A 15,698-nucleotide genomic window follows, 5' to 3' on the forward strand; every position below is an offset into this window, starting at 1 on the left:
GTCAATATGCTTTCATAGATTAAGAGTACCTCTGTGACCTGCAGCTGGTATTTTCAGTAAAAGTGGCCATAAAGTGCCATCTTACTGGCCTGTGGACCATTTAAGCAGATTGCCTTTCAGTGGATTTATCTAACGTGAGTTTTTAATGCTCTGTCATAGTTAATAAAACCTCTGGCTTTGGGTACAGTGAGGGTGAGGGAAAATGAGGTTACTAGATGTGTCGGTCTAAAACAAAGGGCAAAGGTTCTTTTTTTCCCCAATTGATCCAAGCTCATCTCTCTTTTTGTAAAATCTCTTTTCCACCCTTGAACCAGATGCTCATTGGAAAGTGAAGTATTTTTAATAGCAAAAAAAAAAAAAACAGTATATATAAAAAAGGTATTATCATTGACCTGATTTGACAACATATGCTAAGTCCACCCGAGTTGTGTTGTCAATAGGTATTGATTTCATTTTCATCTCAAAGCCACATTCAAAAGTCTGTCATGCAGAGTGTCAGTTTCACCCGCTTGCCAATACAGTCTCAATATCGCTGTCCTGTTGTGTCCCTGTTAAGTCAGCTCATTATCTGTTAATACTTCCACAGTTCTTCATTAACCCTTACCCTGTGTAAGCTATAGGGAAATGCTGCACAAAAACCTGTTGCTAGGCATTCTGTTAATCTGCAGTTAACGTGCTAATAGCATGATCTTGGCGAATTAGTGTAAATAGTTGATAGCATTATGGTGCTCAAAGATGCGACAGTCATAATCATCTGAGCTTAATAGAAATATGTTGGGGATGAAAGTGAGATATTGAAATTCCAGTCAAAGCATCCATTATGAATAAAGCTTTGTCATCGCAGGAACAAATGACATTTTTAAATTTATTCAAATATAAAACAATAAATTGTAATAATTACTTCACGGTTTTGCTGTTTTTACTGTATTTTTGATTAAATAAACGCAGCCTTGGTGGTGACCGAAAGAGAATTTTCAAAAACATTTATCAATTGTAATGTTTCCAAATTTTTGACTGGTAATGTAAATAAATTCTGTTGGTTTGCATGCTAATTAGTGAGCATTTCTTTTCTAAAATCTGTAAATGGCAAAGGATGTCATAACCTGCAAGAAAACCCAGAGAATTACTTAATGTTTAATGGTGGTTTATTCATGTACACAAGATAACAGTCTAAAAACAAAAACACAGAGATTAGAGAACGTTCCGTATTGAATTCACAATTCGGGGAGCAGTCTGGCGGGCTGTTATTTTAAATGTGTCTGTATCACATATATTTAGTCAAAGGAAAACTACAAACATAATGGCAATTAATAGAAAACTAACAGTCTTTATGATCACGGTACTTTGTGATCACTGAGATTAACATTTCAAAGGAATGTCGTTTATGACAATATAAAATCTCACTAGTAGACAGGCAAAACATTTACAATGATGGAATGGTAGCAAGAACTGCACTGATTGATGAATCTGAATTATTGCTTTTCAAGATTTTTTTTTTTTACTATGTGGATTGCATCTCTCACCATGGTGAATCGTGGCGTAAACATGTGATTACTCCATATTTTGGGGGGGAGGGGGGCAAAGCTCCTCGCTGAACGAATCCCATGCAGATCTAATCCTCTTTGTGTGGCATCACACGTTTCCCGCCTTTTTTTCTGGTAAATAATAACAGAAGAGATTTCAGAATATATTACAATATATTTCTACATTGAAAACTTTCATTTTAATATTCAATTATTCACACATTTTTTTTTGTCACAGAGAAGAGGTCATTTAGGTTCACCAAAAACACATTTTGTGGAGTTTATAATACAGAACAGCAAAAACTACACAACTGCATGTGAAAATCCTCCACCTCAAGAACAATGAATTATTATTGGATCCACATTAACATTGAGACATGCTATAATTGTTATAGGTAGAGAATACTTCCTGAATATACACAAACTGGTACTTTGGGTAACTTCACAACAGCTCAATTAAAGCACCTATATCTTCCTTTGAATTCACTGACCCTGAAATTCACAGCTTTTTAAAGGGGTGATGAACAATAACTTTTTGACATGTGTCCACAACACCAGAACATGTTCCCCACAAACACAGATGCTGAGGATCAATACAGGGATCCCTGATTTAAAGTAACTTCTCTGTGACAGTAACTGTCGTCAATATCTGTATAACTGCTATTATTTTCAGGCTGGAAACACTGCAAACTACTGTCCGGAGGCTTCTTCTCCTTGGCTAACTGTTCAGTGGCTGAGGATACAACTGCACGCACGATGGAAGCTGCAACCTCATAGAACATCCTCTTCAAGGCCTCCTCTTGTTCATCTGCATTGGTCTTTGCTGACCCAGAAAGGGACCCTCCACATTGAGGGGCCCCATCCCCCCTGGTCTCTACCTCAACACTAGTGCCTAGTCCTACTTTAGACTCAGCTTTGTCATTTCCAATTTGCTGTAGATCTCTCGAGTCAACTGGGGCTTGACACTCACCGCTTTGGACAACTGCATTGACAGTATCGCACTTCCCATCTTGATTTAGGATTTTCCCATCCTTCGGACAAGTTTTGCCACTAGAGTTTATGGTCTCCTGGTTGGTCTCCTCATCCTTCACATCATTCTGGGTTGTTGCTTCATGATTGTGTGCTGCGGTGTCCTCTGATGTAGCATCTGAACATCCATTCTCACCATTGGCTTTTAGCTCTGCCTGGCCTCCACCCTCTGGTGCTGGATCTGCTGCATGAGGCTTGTCTGATGGCTGAGCAGATGGTGCGCTAGTTTGGGACCTCTCCTCTCCATCAGAACTCTTGTGCTCGCCTACCACCTGAGCTTCATTATTGCTCTCACTCTGAGCCACAGTCTGCTCCTCTGATCCAGTCTGTGGGACATCGGTTGACCCAGCTGCATCATCAAGGCCATCCATGTTTTTAGCCTCGCTCTCAGCAGTATCATCGCCATCTTTCTGGGCTGTTGTACCCTCCCCCATGTCCATGCTGGTACCCTTCCCCTTTCGCAGTATGAAGTTCTTTAGTGACACAGCACGGTTGAAGTGTGTCCTTTTTGCCTTGGCTGTCTTGCCTGAGTCTTTACCCGCCTGTGGTTCATCAGTCTGCTCTTGCTCACCCGCTGCTTCCTCCTCTACTCCACCAGTGTCAGCTGCCTTCTTTGACTTGGGAATAACTCGTTTTTTGAAAGAGGTCCAGATCTCGTTTGCATGCTGGTCCACAGATTTTGCATGCTGTGTAGTAGCAGTTGCTCCTTTCTCCTCATCAACGTCAGCATTAGTCTTCTTCTGTGTTTCTACGTCACTGGCTACCTTTACATCTTCCATCCCCTGTTCTGCCTCTGGGTCATTTTCATCCTTTACATCTGAAGAGTCTTTGTCCTTTGGTTTGTGGATTCCAACAACTGATGAATCTCTCTTCAGACCTTGGAATGTCCAAGATCTCTTCAATTTCCACCTTTTTTGCCCAGATTGCTCTGACTTTGTTGTGGAATCCAATGTCCCAATGTCTCCTGCTCCATCTGCACTTGTTCCATCTGCCCCCTCAGCATCCTTGGACTCATCTGTGCTTTTCTTGTGACTTTTTTGAGCCATAAGTTTCTTAAAAGAGTGCCAGCGTTTCATGTTTTTTGTTGTTTGGGGGTTAGACTTGTCTGGCTCGTCTGTGGTCGGAGGCTCCTCTGTTTGGTCAGCCACAGTTGTGCTGACGTCAGCATCCTCAAGTCTGTCTAGTGATTTCGACCGAACCTTGTCATGTTTTTGGAGCCCCTCTGTACCATCCTTTTTGTCTGTGCTTTTGTGTGAGAAGATTTTAGCGACAGGATTGCGAATGAAATCTCTGACACTGGACTTCTCTCCTTGCTTTGGCTTGGCACCAGATGCCTTTTGCTCTTGGGAAGCCTCCTCATTTTCTGGGGCTTTTTCAATAGTCTGCCCATCAGCTGCAGTCTCGTTAGCTTCTGCTGGCTGACTAGATTCCTGTTCTTTAGGGCCTGCAGTATCCCCTTGATCATTTTGATTGGAGATCTTATCCTGCTCCTCGCCTGTAGTATCCTCAGCTCCTGTATGCTGTTCCTTCTTCTTCTTCCCTCCCATTACTTTTCCAAGCCCACTTTTATTTAAAAAAGAGTCCCATATTTTTTCAGAGGCTGGTTTGGATTTGCTATCAGCTGGCTGCTCTGTGCTTGGCGGTGCCTCAGTAGTAGGCTGCGTTTCCTCTGTTGATGCTGGGGCTTCCTCTGTTGAAGCTGGGTCTGGCTTTGTGGTTTCCACCTCAGCTTTATTCTCAACAATGTCTACTTGGACAGGCTCTGCAGTGGCTTCAGTTGCCGCCATATCCGAAAACAAAATCTCCCACTATCAGGAATTTCTCACTGAAAAAAATACTTATTTCCTTCCGTTCTTTACGGAACTGAGTTCATTGATGATCAGCCAACAGCTCTGAGAGTGTTCCTATCCAACGTATTTCCATAAGAATTAGGCAATTCTGCATCATATTCCGTGTAGAGAAGATGGACCTCAAAGCTAGAAGGAGAGGAGACAACAATCAGTGTTTAATTGGCTGTATGTATCAGCATATGAGAAATGTTTTTTTTTTTTTTTTACAGTGCTTGAAACTTATCTTATTTCTACAATTTAGCTTATTAAACCCATTTTAAAAAAAAAAAATCTTATAAACCTCTAAACTCTTCAACCGGAGTCAACTCATGTCGTTTAACACTGGGGCTGGTTTTGTTTCTACACAGAGAATTCTTTTGTGATTACAAATATGATCTTACGTCAAGCTATCTTGATGCCTAAAGCAATTCAATGCTTCCTCTGAATGACCCACTTGAGAATTTGAAATTATTATACATTGTATATTTGGTCTAAGATGCTAGAGGTGAAACCACATGTGAAATAGTTACATAATTGATTTATTCAAAGAACCATATGACTATGCACCGTAAAATGAGTACAGTAGCATAAAAAACAGAAGCAATATTCTTTGCCTTGTGAAAAGCCTGATGGAAAGAACATGGCTTAATTGGATTTTGCCGTGACTTAAACTGTTTACTGATGGGACACAAGACCCTGCTTGCCCATCCGACTGACACTGGGACAATTGAGGCTTGACGGTTTTGTCCCCTCTTTTCATGAACAAAACCCTTCCCCTTTGTTATGCAAACGCAAGAGAAGAGAGTTGGAGAAGCTTCCTTGACAAATCCCTAAGTGTGGGCTCAAACCTTGCATTGCAGAAGTAGAACCCAATTCTAATGAGAAACGAGGGAAAAGCCGATGCAAATGCCTGAGACAGCAGGTGCCAGTGCTCTTCAAAACGTCATTTGCATTGCTAATGCGTCCCTAACCATCTCCTCCATTTTGTAAAAATGCGTTGATATCAACATCACCCAAGTTATTTTAATTGAATGCGTGGCGCGAGTAGTACGTTATTTGCTAAAAAAAATGATTCGAAAATAGCTACTCAAGGAGACATCCTACTTCTGTTGTGTCTGGAAAACATGCTGAACAATACGCATTCATGCCTCTTGACTGATCACCAGTTTATAGGACCTTACAATAGTTCGTGAATAATTAAAAATATTTAGATTGGCGAAGCTTCCAGTAATCAGCAACATGTCTGTCATCGTGTAAATGTGTGATGTGGGAATTATGAAATCACCATGCAGCGGGAAAACAACAACCTGCGCGCCATACAAACATGCACACACAAGCGCGCGCGCATTTCGTCTATTGTGGTAAAGCCATGCTTCTTTTATTCTCGAAATCTCGTTGGTATCCAATTCAGCGACTATTTTTTGTTTGTTATAAAAGACCATTTAATTGATACATTCACCACAGACTGAACGCGGTTTAGAGCAAATTCACACTTGAGTGCGTCTGATAATAATATGCGAGAGGACAGTCTGGCACGTTTGGCGAAGTTGATCGCATGAATGAATGAACTCGTAACAGTTGCTTGAGCAAACACGCAATTGTGAAGCAGATGTCCTTATTCAGAAACATAAACACAAAGCAAGACAAGCTGGAAACGGATTCGTTGAACCAAATGCTCAATTTCACCAAGCCTACGAATTCAAATCCAGGGCGCAGTCATTGCGCGCCTATTGTCCTTTCCATCTAAATCTCTGCACTTCCTTAATGTCCATTGTAAATGCATTGCACAGGCGAAGCGTTTAAAACAATACGTTTGCATTTTGACACAATAGAGAAAGGTAGTCAGATCTAGTATACAAAATGAAGTTGTGTACGACAGAAATACTTAACATTATAACCCCCAAAAAAGTATAACTAAGATAAGAGTCTCCAAACCTTGTTTCTCTTGTGTAAATCCGTCCCGTGTGCTGGAGGGAAGGTAATAATCTGCTCCAGACTGGAAAAGACACTGAAACTAAATCCCCGCTCGCATCCTCATGCCTTGACTGAAGAGAGATCAGTGTGCGTGTGAGAGTGTGTGTGTGTGGAGAATTGCGCGCGGGGACCTGGAGGGTCGAGCGCTGGTATTAACAGACGCGCAGCTGCGGCTCCATCTATCTCACCCTGTTGCCCTTAGCAACCAGGGAGACCACCCCCACCCTGACACCACCGCCACACACACCCGCCCCCAACACTAAGAGGGTTACAGTACCCGGTTGAGATGGTAACTTTAATTTCAGCCACCACTTCCCCTGATTTGCTTGAAATGTGGTGATGTTGCCTCACGACGATTCAGATTGGCTGCGGCGGTCCGCAGATTGTTTCTGTACCCCATGATGCAGGGCAACAGATCAAGCGCTCGGGGACACTGGAGAGCCTTAACATTCAGTTTTAACGTCTTGTAACACACTGCTTTTGCTACACTTTGATGTAGTAATATTTCAAATTTTTCTGCTAAATTCAAGTAGTTTGAAAATCTTGTAGGGTGGGAAGTGAAACCAATAAAAAAAAACATAGACAATTTAAAATTTAGTGTTTTAAGTTAATTGGGTTCGAGAGCCTATTCAAATGCATAAAAATGGAGACATAGACGTTTCTGCTATCATCTGATGAGGCTGGTGGTGGATGATAGTGATGTCACCCATAGCTCATTTCTAATTGGTTAAACTGATGGTGTTACATCTCACCCTGAGTTACACACTCACCTACAACTCTGTTCAAATGAAAAAGCTCCACAAATAGAAATGTGAACAAACTGACCTCATTATCTGAAGCTAATTGTTGGGGAATCAGAACAAAGGCCCGTGTGCACATCGGGTTGATGCAACTGGACAGTAAGAAAGATAAATGCAAGTGTATTGCATCCCAGAATGCTCTAGAGACCCTAAAGCATAGAGCTAAGGGATGAAATGGAATATTTAGGACTGTGCCAAGGCCAAAATGGTGTTTTTATTGTGTCCCTGTTCAAAATATCGGACACGGTTTGCCCCAAGGCCAGAATAATATATGCGTTCCACTGGAAATGCATTGCTCTGTGATGAATATTTCATACGATTGAGCATCTGCAAGAGAATTCTGTTCTCCTTCATTGAGCTTTAATTTCCTCATGGAGGACGCCACATCTGTCTAGAGGCATCATGGGGTCAGACACTCAGTCTCGGTCGGGTTCACGGTGCAACTGATCGGCACTGGAGGATTAACATGTGGCGGCCAAAGAGTCATAGTAAAATCATCCTCGTTCAAGCAAGGGGGAGGGGCATAAGGGATTGGTCAATTTGAAAGGAGCGACCTATAAATAGCAGAATAACAGGGGATTATTTTGACAGGACGTAAAGTAATGCTGTTATGACTGTATGTGGCGGTGCAGATGCTAGGTGAAGGGAGGTCTACATAGATGGATGTAGGGAGGTCTAGGTGGATGTTTAAAAGACTGTGTTTGTCTGACTTTCACTGCACCTCAGAGATGGTAGATCACTTGGCAGTTGTATGATCAGGATGTGTTTGACTGAGCAACGTTTCGCACTTTGTTGTGTTTGTTTTTTTTTTAACCACTTAACTGTCAACGTCCCACAGGTGGGACGTTTGCCACTATATTTTTAAAACAATAATATCTTAGTAAATACCTTAAATAATATTGACAAACTATATATCATTTGAAAGCTTACAATCTCTAGTTTCCATATTTGGTGACTGATTTTCAAAATATATTACAGAGGAGCCATAATTTATCAATATAAAACAAGAATATTTTCATACTCATAAGGCGTGTTCAGACCTTTATTTTTAAATAGCAGTAAACATGAAAAATCATGAAAAAATGGTAGATACCTCAGTTTGTTTTCATGCCAAAAGTTCAAAAGATAGAATCCATTCAATTATTTTGGAAAAAAAAGGTCTGAAAAGTTTGAAATATCAAGAAAAAAATAATAAATTCACCATTTGTGACGTGGCAGCTAGCTATGACTTACATGCGTGTTCTTTGTATGTGTTTCTTAGAGGTTCAATTCATATCAAAATCTGCCAAACTTCCCATGCTACTTCTGAATAGGATCTCTACTTCAGAAATTGTATGAAAATTGTGAAAATAATGGCTCATATCACTCAAAACACGAATGGAAATGCAGGCGCCCTTATATGGGCAGTAATGGAGTCTGATTGTGCCCTAGTGAAAAAGTTTGGTACTGCGCTCAAACAAAATCTTACTGAAAGCTCATTTTTTGAGATATCAACCTAAAATTTGAAACACAACTTGTTCAGATTTTTGGCTTTGATCTTTCTGCCATTTTAGAGTAGCCCAGGTTTTGAAAATATATATTTTATGTAAAATATGAATAATTAATATTTTTACATTGTACATTTCCATAAACTCAAACTTCTATAACTTTTTTTCTGTTTCACTTTCTTAATTTATTTCACTTCTACAAAAATCTGCCAAATGTCTTCTTTAAAACAAGACCAATCACATGTCTATATTCCAAAGCATTCTTGAATTACAACCATTTAAGTTCGAAATGTGCATTTTCATGTCTATTCAAAAAAGGGGGGGTGACAGTTAACAGGTTAATGAATTTTTACCCATTTTTAATATTATCATCATGACTTTTGCGTAAACATACATGCCAAATTCGACTCAAGTGGCGTGTTATTTCTACGTATTTTGAGCTATCCACGTGTATGCATGTATGTCTACGCCATTAACGTCCGAGTGATTCCGCCGTCAAATGTCCGAGCGAAACTAAGCAAAATGTAGATCTACATCTGGGGAGTGATATTTTTTATTCCTAGGATGGTAGGGGAACACTCATAAATGCCATTAACCCCAATGACGGGTAGGTTTTTGAGGTAGGTCAGATATTTACATATATAGTAATAACGTTAAGTCAGCGGCGTTCATAAACATGCTGAAAAGCGATTATGCGTGTTGATAGCACACCAAAAATGGAAATACGAATTGGCGTGTCATAAACGCCATTTCATGAGATCAGTCTGAATAAATAGTTTTTAACACAATGCAATGCCTTGCCATTGTGTATGAAAAGTGATAAATAGATAAATAACGAAATTGTTTTTAACGCAATGCAGTGCATTGCCAATGTGAAATCTGATAAATAAATAACTAGTTTTGATCAACACAGAAGTACAAAACAGAAGCGCTGCGCTATTACACTATGTGAACTAACTCAAGGCCCACAGAGAAGGAAATGAATAGTTGAATTAAGTCTTTATTATTGTTTGTTTTTGCGCACAAAAAGTATTCGCGTCGCTTGATAAACTTACGAGTGAGCCACATGTAGTCGCTTGGACTATTTTAACGAAACGTCTTTAATAACTTTTCTGGGCCGACAAGTTTCATTCCCTCAGAAGCCTATGGAGGAGTGATCCAGCTCTCAGATTTAATCAAAAATATCTTAATTTGTGTTCCAAAGATGAACGAAAGTCTTAAGAATTACTGACAGAATTTTAATTTTGGGGTGAACTATCCCTTTAATGTCAGGTCAGAAACACAACAATACCAGAATCAGAAATGAAAGTCAACTCTTGTGAGCGAAAACAACAGGAATTCCTCTGGGAAAAAATGTATTCCCACATTATGGCATGTTTCGGTCATCAACAGATGTGTCATACACAAGCTTCTCTCTACAGCTCACAAGAACCTGCAACTAAGACTGTAAATGCACATCTGACGCAGGCTCAAGAGTGGGGATGGGAAGATGTAGCAAGTGCAACGCGGTTGAGAAATGCCCAAGCTTCAGGTGGGGTGGAAAAAGCAAATGTGTGTATATCTGCCACGCTAATGCCTCGCGACAGCATGTGCTTGTGTGTGTGAGCAGCAGAGGGGTTAAGATGGGGGTGGGGTGCTTCTGCTCTGACAGATTCAACCGAAGGCCGCGTCATCAAGCTCACGGCTCCGACTGTCAACTCCATTTCCCTCTCTCTCATCCACCACAACCGAAGTCTTATTTTAAGAAGCCTGTGTCGTGGCGGGACTGACCAGCACGTGCTTCCGCACGCAGCTGTAAACACCGGGATCAGAAGTGATAAGTAGCCCCCGTGGCCGCAACACTGGGTCCATAAAGGTTAGCCTGGGAAGTAAAAGCAGTTTAATCAATCCAGGCTTTGCACACTAAACGGGTGAGATGTGCAATGGAACGAAATCATTATATTAAGTGATGAGTTTAGCCTTTTGCTGTGCTACTGGCAGCCCTGGTTAAATATTTCAAGTTGGAGAAGGCAAGGCGAGGACTTATGCAGGCTTACTGTCATTGTCAAGTGAAGTGCCTGTAGAGGGGGAATTAAAGGCTGCACTTGAAATCTTACTCCAGCAGCAGACTGAAGAAAGTCAGGACACGCATATTCAAATCTAGATGTGAAGGATCCATCAGCATTTAAACCGCATATTTGGGCTGAAGCAAAGTCTCCTTCTTTTTAAGGAGGCTATTTAGGTAATGGCACCTTCCATGGGACATTAATCTGAGTAATTAGGTTTTAGCTTCAGCATGTGAAATAGATTGCTCTGGCATACTTCACTTCTCTGCAACCTGTCTACCGGAGAACTTTGGAGGAATGAGCATTTTTTGGCTGTCCACCTCCTTATTTATTTCCTCACCGGCACAAAACATCCATTAACTCCTGTAAGGGGAGATTAAATATCAAGCATGATCTAGTCCAAAAGAAGGCCTGGCCTTGCTAGGGCTGCTGCTGTTCGGATGATGATGACGATGAAGCAATATCATAACATTCACTGAAAAAAAAAATCAGCATGAACTTAATAATTCACCCTGTTTAGATATTATAGATCTTATTGAGAACATTTCATCCGTGCATGTTGAATTTTGAAAAATAAATTCACCCCGTAACGTTTAGTCAAAATGTCATACTGTAACTGATCTTAAAGTTAAATCTCTCTGGTGATGTATGGAGGACTCTTCCAATAAAACCCACCCCTGCAAGCTCATTTTCATCTGCAACACCCTCATCCTCAGCTATTAGGGAACGCTGATGACCTACTTCTGGTGAGATTCTGAAGTGTGCATACAATGGACACTTTACTATCCCATGAGGCTACTGGAGAGGGTTTGTGAATGGCAGTGATGTGACAACTGATGCTGGTAGTTCACATGATAAGGGCAACATGGCGAATTTAGTACGTCCAGATTACATTCATACTATATACAACATGCTTTTGTAGCTGTTGTGAAGTAATTACTTATTCAATATAAGTATCAAGAGAGTATGTGATTTCAGACGAAGCCCCCAACTAACTGACCTACTTTTTTTTTTCTTTTTCTTTTTTGATAATCCTTTACATTCACATGTATGTCACAATACAGAGGATAATATCTGATACTACTTCCATTTCAATGCAACTTAAAAAAAAAAAAAAAAAAGTTGTTCATTTTCATTTTCTCACCCTCGCATAATTTCAGACCTGAATAAAAATATATTTCAAGTTACACAAATGTTGAAAAATGTTGACCCCATTGACATTCATTTTATGGACAAATATATAGGCTATCTTTTTTGTTCTAACGTTTGTAACAACATGAGGGTGAGTAAATGACTTGACTTACATTTTTGGGTGAACTATCTCTTTAAATTGAAAATTTGTTGAGAGTTTAAAGGAGCATTTCACCCATTGCAACATTAATCTTTATTGAAAGTGGATCATATATGTAGTCGAAATGTAAAATATTTTTTTTAATTTGGTGCCCTCTTGACTGAGAAAAGACAGAAAATAACCAAGGGGCGCCTTTGTGTTAAAAAACTACAGTTCCCAGAATTCCCCAACATTGCACAGCTCCGCAAGCCACACCCACTAACCCACCCACCGGAACAGCGCAAACAGTCAGAGACGCAAACACACTCTTCCGTCTACAACGCTAACATTAGCTGTTACGAGAGTAAGAGTTTGAAATTCATTTCAAACAAAATGTCTAGTTAGTTGGCTGTGGCGAGCAGGACGATCGAGGGCGAGGGATGTAAGAGGACGGCGTGCTGCGCGAGGCCGGTGGCGTGAGTGATAATGAAAGACAGCTGTGAGGCGCGCGCAGGTGCGTCTCTCACGAAGGAGCGAATGCATAAAATGGGGAGCGACGACGGCAGATAGAGAGAGAAACAGGCCTGATTTTATGTTTTGTTTCTGTTGTGTGTAACGCTGGCTTACTTTCGTTTTGTATTTGTTCATTTTACTATTAAAATGTTTAAATGTTCGCCGGTTCATGCCTCTTTCTTCCCACGACATCAAACCCCGTTCACGTTACATTTGTAAACACATTAACGTTAGTGAATTACTCCGCGTTTGTATTTATTTCTGTATGGTGAATTACTGTATGATACCTGGATGTTCTGAAGGCGAAACTATCACAACACAAACGTCCGTGTGCTCGTCTGATTCAGAGATTTCCTCCAGGAGAAATTGCCATCGTTGAAATTCTCTGCAGCAGACGGACTCTGTGTCCGTAGGCCGTGACACGCAGCGAGAGTACAGGCAACAGCAGGCCGCCGAGCTCGACCCAGTCCGGGCGTCTCGACCGACAGCCAGGCGTCTCCTGCTCCTTCATCAGCCTCAGCTGCTCTAAACTATACTGCAGCTCGTAAAGATAGCCACGAACATCGGATTCGAGCAGCAGACTTTCAAAACCCTCTTCTTCCATATCATGTTTAGTTTCTTCCATCATTATCATAACTTCATGTCTCCACAGTGCTTGTTAGCTTAGCTTGAAGCTTCCAAACAAGATGGCGGATGTTGATTTCAGTTTCTGCAAGTGAAGTCCCACCCACTGATCTGTGATAGGCCTGTGGGTGAGTGGGTGCCACACCCTTGAATAATAATGAGCTAATCATTGTAGTGTGTTGACATTTCAATGAAATCATCGTGACGCAAAATGACGATTTTTACGTCACGATAAGCAGGAAATAAAATACTTAAATCCTTATTTCTCCCATCTCAAGGGAAAATAAGGGAATAAACCATGACCATTCAAAAATATGACTGGGTTTCTAAAGATACAAAGCTTAATGCAAATGGGTGAAGTGACCCTAGTCCCCGTGAACCGGAAGTTTCAAACGATTTTTCTCCAGTGCTGTGACGTATTTCCAAGTGAAACAGAACAGGCTTGTTCGACTTCATGCAGCTCTGCGCAGACCGATCGGCGGCTGACTTGAAACAGTGCATGCCGGTTAGAAATTTTGTCCGACTTGATGCAGCGCTGACTCCACGTGACTGTGACATATGCCATCAAAGTACCGCGAGAGCAATACGAGAGTAGCCGGAGGACTCAGCCAGCGCAGCTTCTGAAGAGCGGCTGCACGAGCTCTGATGATGTCACAGCTGTTCCACGATTCGCCGGATTCACCGCATGACAACGATCACGTGCGTTTCGTGTTTATTCTCACACGTTTAGTTCCACTAAAGCTCACAAATCAGCATTTTATAACAGTAAACACTCTTTTCATGTAGTCGCAATGTTATATTGTGTCATGTTTATCATGTTTATCAAAATAAAACTGATTAAAAAACGTTGATTCCACGTCATTGATTATAGGCTTATTTTGAACTTTATTCTAGTTCAAACAGATGCTGTATGAAGCAGTAAAGTATTGAATGAAAATGTGTCTGAAATATCTGTTTATTTGGCAAATGTTGCATTTATTTCACTTCAGCTGTGGTATAAGCATGCAAACACCACGTGAGCCGTCGGTACGGGAACCAGAAATTGTTCGACTTCACGTCTCCGTTTGCAGCTCCTCCCCGCCTGCACGCGGCTGTTCTCGCCGATCGGTTGCATCCAGCCGCAGGCGATGTCGAACACACCTAACATTGAACAGAGGGCAGGGTTTTACTCTAGCGCTCCTCCTCTCCATCTTTCGCTCATAGCAGACTAACGGTTTGAGGGGAGTGGTTAAGAGTTTCCCCACCCCAGAGCCATGTCAATAGTAATACATGGCTCTGCCCCACCCAAGCTGTGAAACCTACGTCATCAAAAAAAGAAACCATTCCAGACCGGAAGTAACTTTTCAGATTTTGATTAAAGATTACCAGGGTAAAACATTTTTTAAATATATATTTACTTGCACGGATTAATTGTTCACCACAAGACTAGTAATATGCGCCAACAAAGTAAATAGGTTCAATTTTGATTTCACGGGGACTATAAGTATGCCCTGAGGATGGTTGTATTACCGAAAGCTTGGCATTAAATTTTGCTTTAAGGACTCAAGTGTGCAGACAATTATTATTATTTTTTTTTGGGGTTGTCAAGTGGTATCTGTCTGGCACCTTGTTAGCCATGAGTGCGGTGAAACTCTTTCAAATTGAGAGTAAAAGGTGCAATGCAAATGCAAAACAGAGACATTTGTCGATTAAGCAAGTTTGGTATTTCACCCCATTGGACAGCTCCGACAAGCTGCACTGTTCATTGACCTTTTATTGTAAAGTGCTGATTGGGTAATGTGTCCCTTACGGCCTAAACGTTACGTTAACTTCACGCATGGACAATATTTGAGGTGCAGCTGTTCTAGATATCCAAACGAGCGCTGTCCTGAAGTGTTGGCTTCAGAGGGATTTCCATGTAATCTCTTTATTAGCAGCCAGCCTGTCGATCTCAATCACTGGTGTTGCTGTGTGGGAGGGAGGGTGTGGTGGGAGCCGAGGTCCCAGCCAATGGTGCCCTATCCTGTCGATTAGCTCTGCTATCTCATTAAGTTACTTGAATACCTTTGCCCACTTGTGTTGGCAGGACACAGAAATGGCATTTGAAAACAACAGATCATAATTGTGAAATGCAACTTTTAGAATTTATCAAAAAAGCTTTGGTGCAAGCAAGGTGGAATTGAAACTTCTGTCCATCAAGCGGCAGACATAGTTCTGATGTCTGAATAACCAACGAATCATGCAATGAACAAATGAGCCACAGAGAAGTTGTATGAGATTATTTGTATATTAAACTGGACATTTTAATACAAACAAAAAACTGTGACATTCTGGCATCTAATATATACAGTTGGAAAATGCATATTTAGTAAGGGTGACCAGTGACCAAAATATAGCATTGAAAAAAATCTAAAACAAACAAAAAATCTAAAACAAAAAGGTTTAATTTATATTAAAAAGCTCTCTAGTTAAGAAAATAAATGTATATACTATATTGCTTTTTTCTGAAGGAGCAGGGTAATGATGCTGAAAATTCAGCTTTGACTTAACAGGAATACATTACATTATGAAATATATTCAAATTGAAAAAGTTATTTTAACATCTTTTTCCATTCTTTTTCACAA

General features: G+C 40.7%; 1 protein-coding gene across 2 annotated transcripts; it reads right to left on the bottom strand.

Annotated features, from left to right (window-relative positions):
* Positions 1-1,127: 1,127 nt before the first annotated feature.
* On the bottom strand, positions 1,128-13,122 carry LOC120472689 (uncharacterized). 2 transcript variants are annotated; one of them, XM_089121169.1, is made up of 3 exons: positions 12,758-13,122; positions 2,494-4,528; positions 1,128-1,655 (listed from the first exon to the last, which is right to left on the bottom strand). In XM_089121169.1, exons 2-3 carry the CDS (start codon positions 4,337-4,339, stop codon positions 1,633-1,635), a joined length of 1,869 nt encoding a protein of 622 aa, XP_088977295.1. In that variant the 5' UTR covers positions 4,340-4,528; positions 12,758-13,122; the 3' UTR covers positions 1,128-1,632. The 2 variants fall into 2 exon arrangements, with proteins under 2 accessions (XP_088977295.1, XP_039518518.2); XM_039662584.2 differs by lacking the exon at positions 12,758-13,122 and adding an exon at positions 6,317-6,672.
* Positions 13,123-15,698: the final 2,576 nt, after the last annotated feature.

The sequence above is a fragment of the Pimephales promelas genome, chromosome 16, assembly GCF_988280905.1.
Source record: "Pimephales promelas chromosome 16, fPimPro1.hap1.1, whole genome shotgun sequence".
NCBI lineage: Eukaryota > Metazoa > Chordata > Actinopteri > Cypriniformes > Leuciscidae > Pimephales > Pimephales promelas.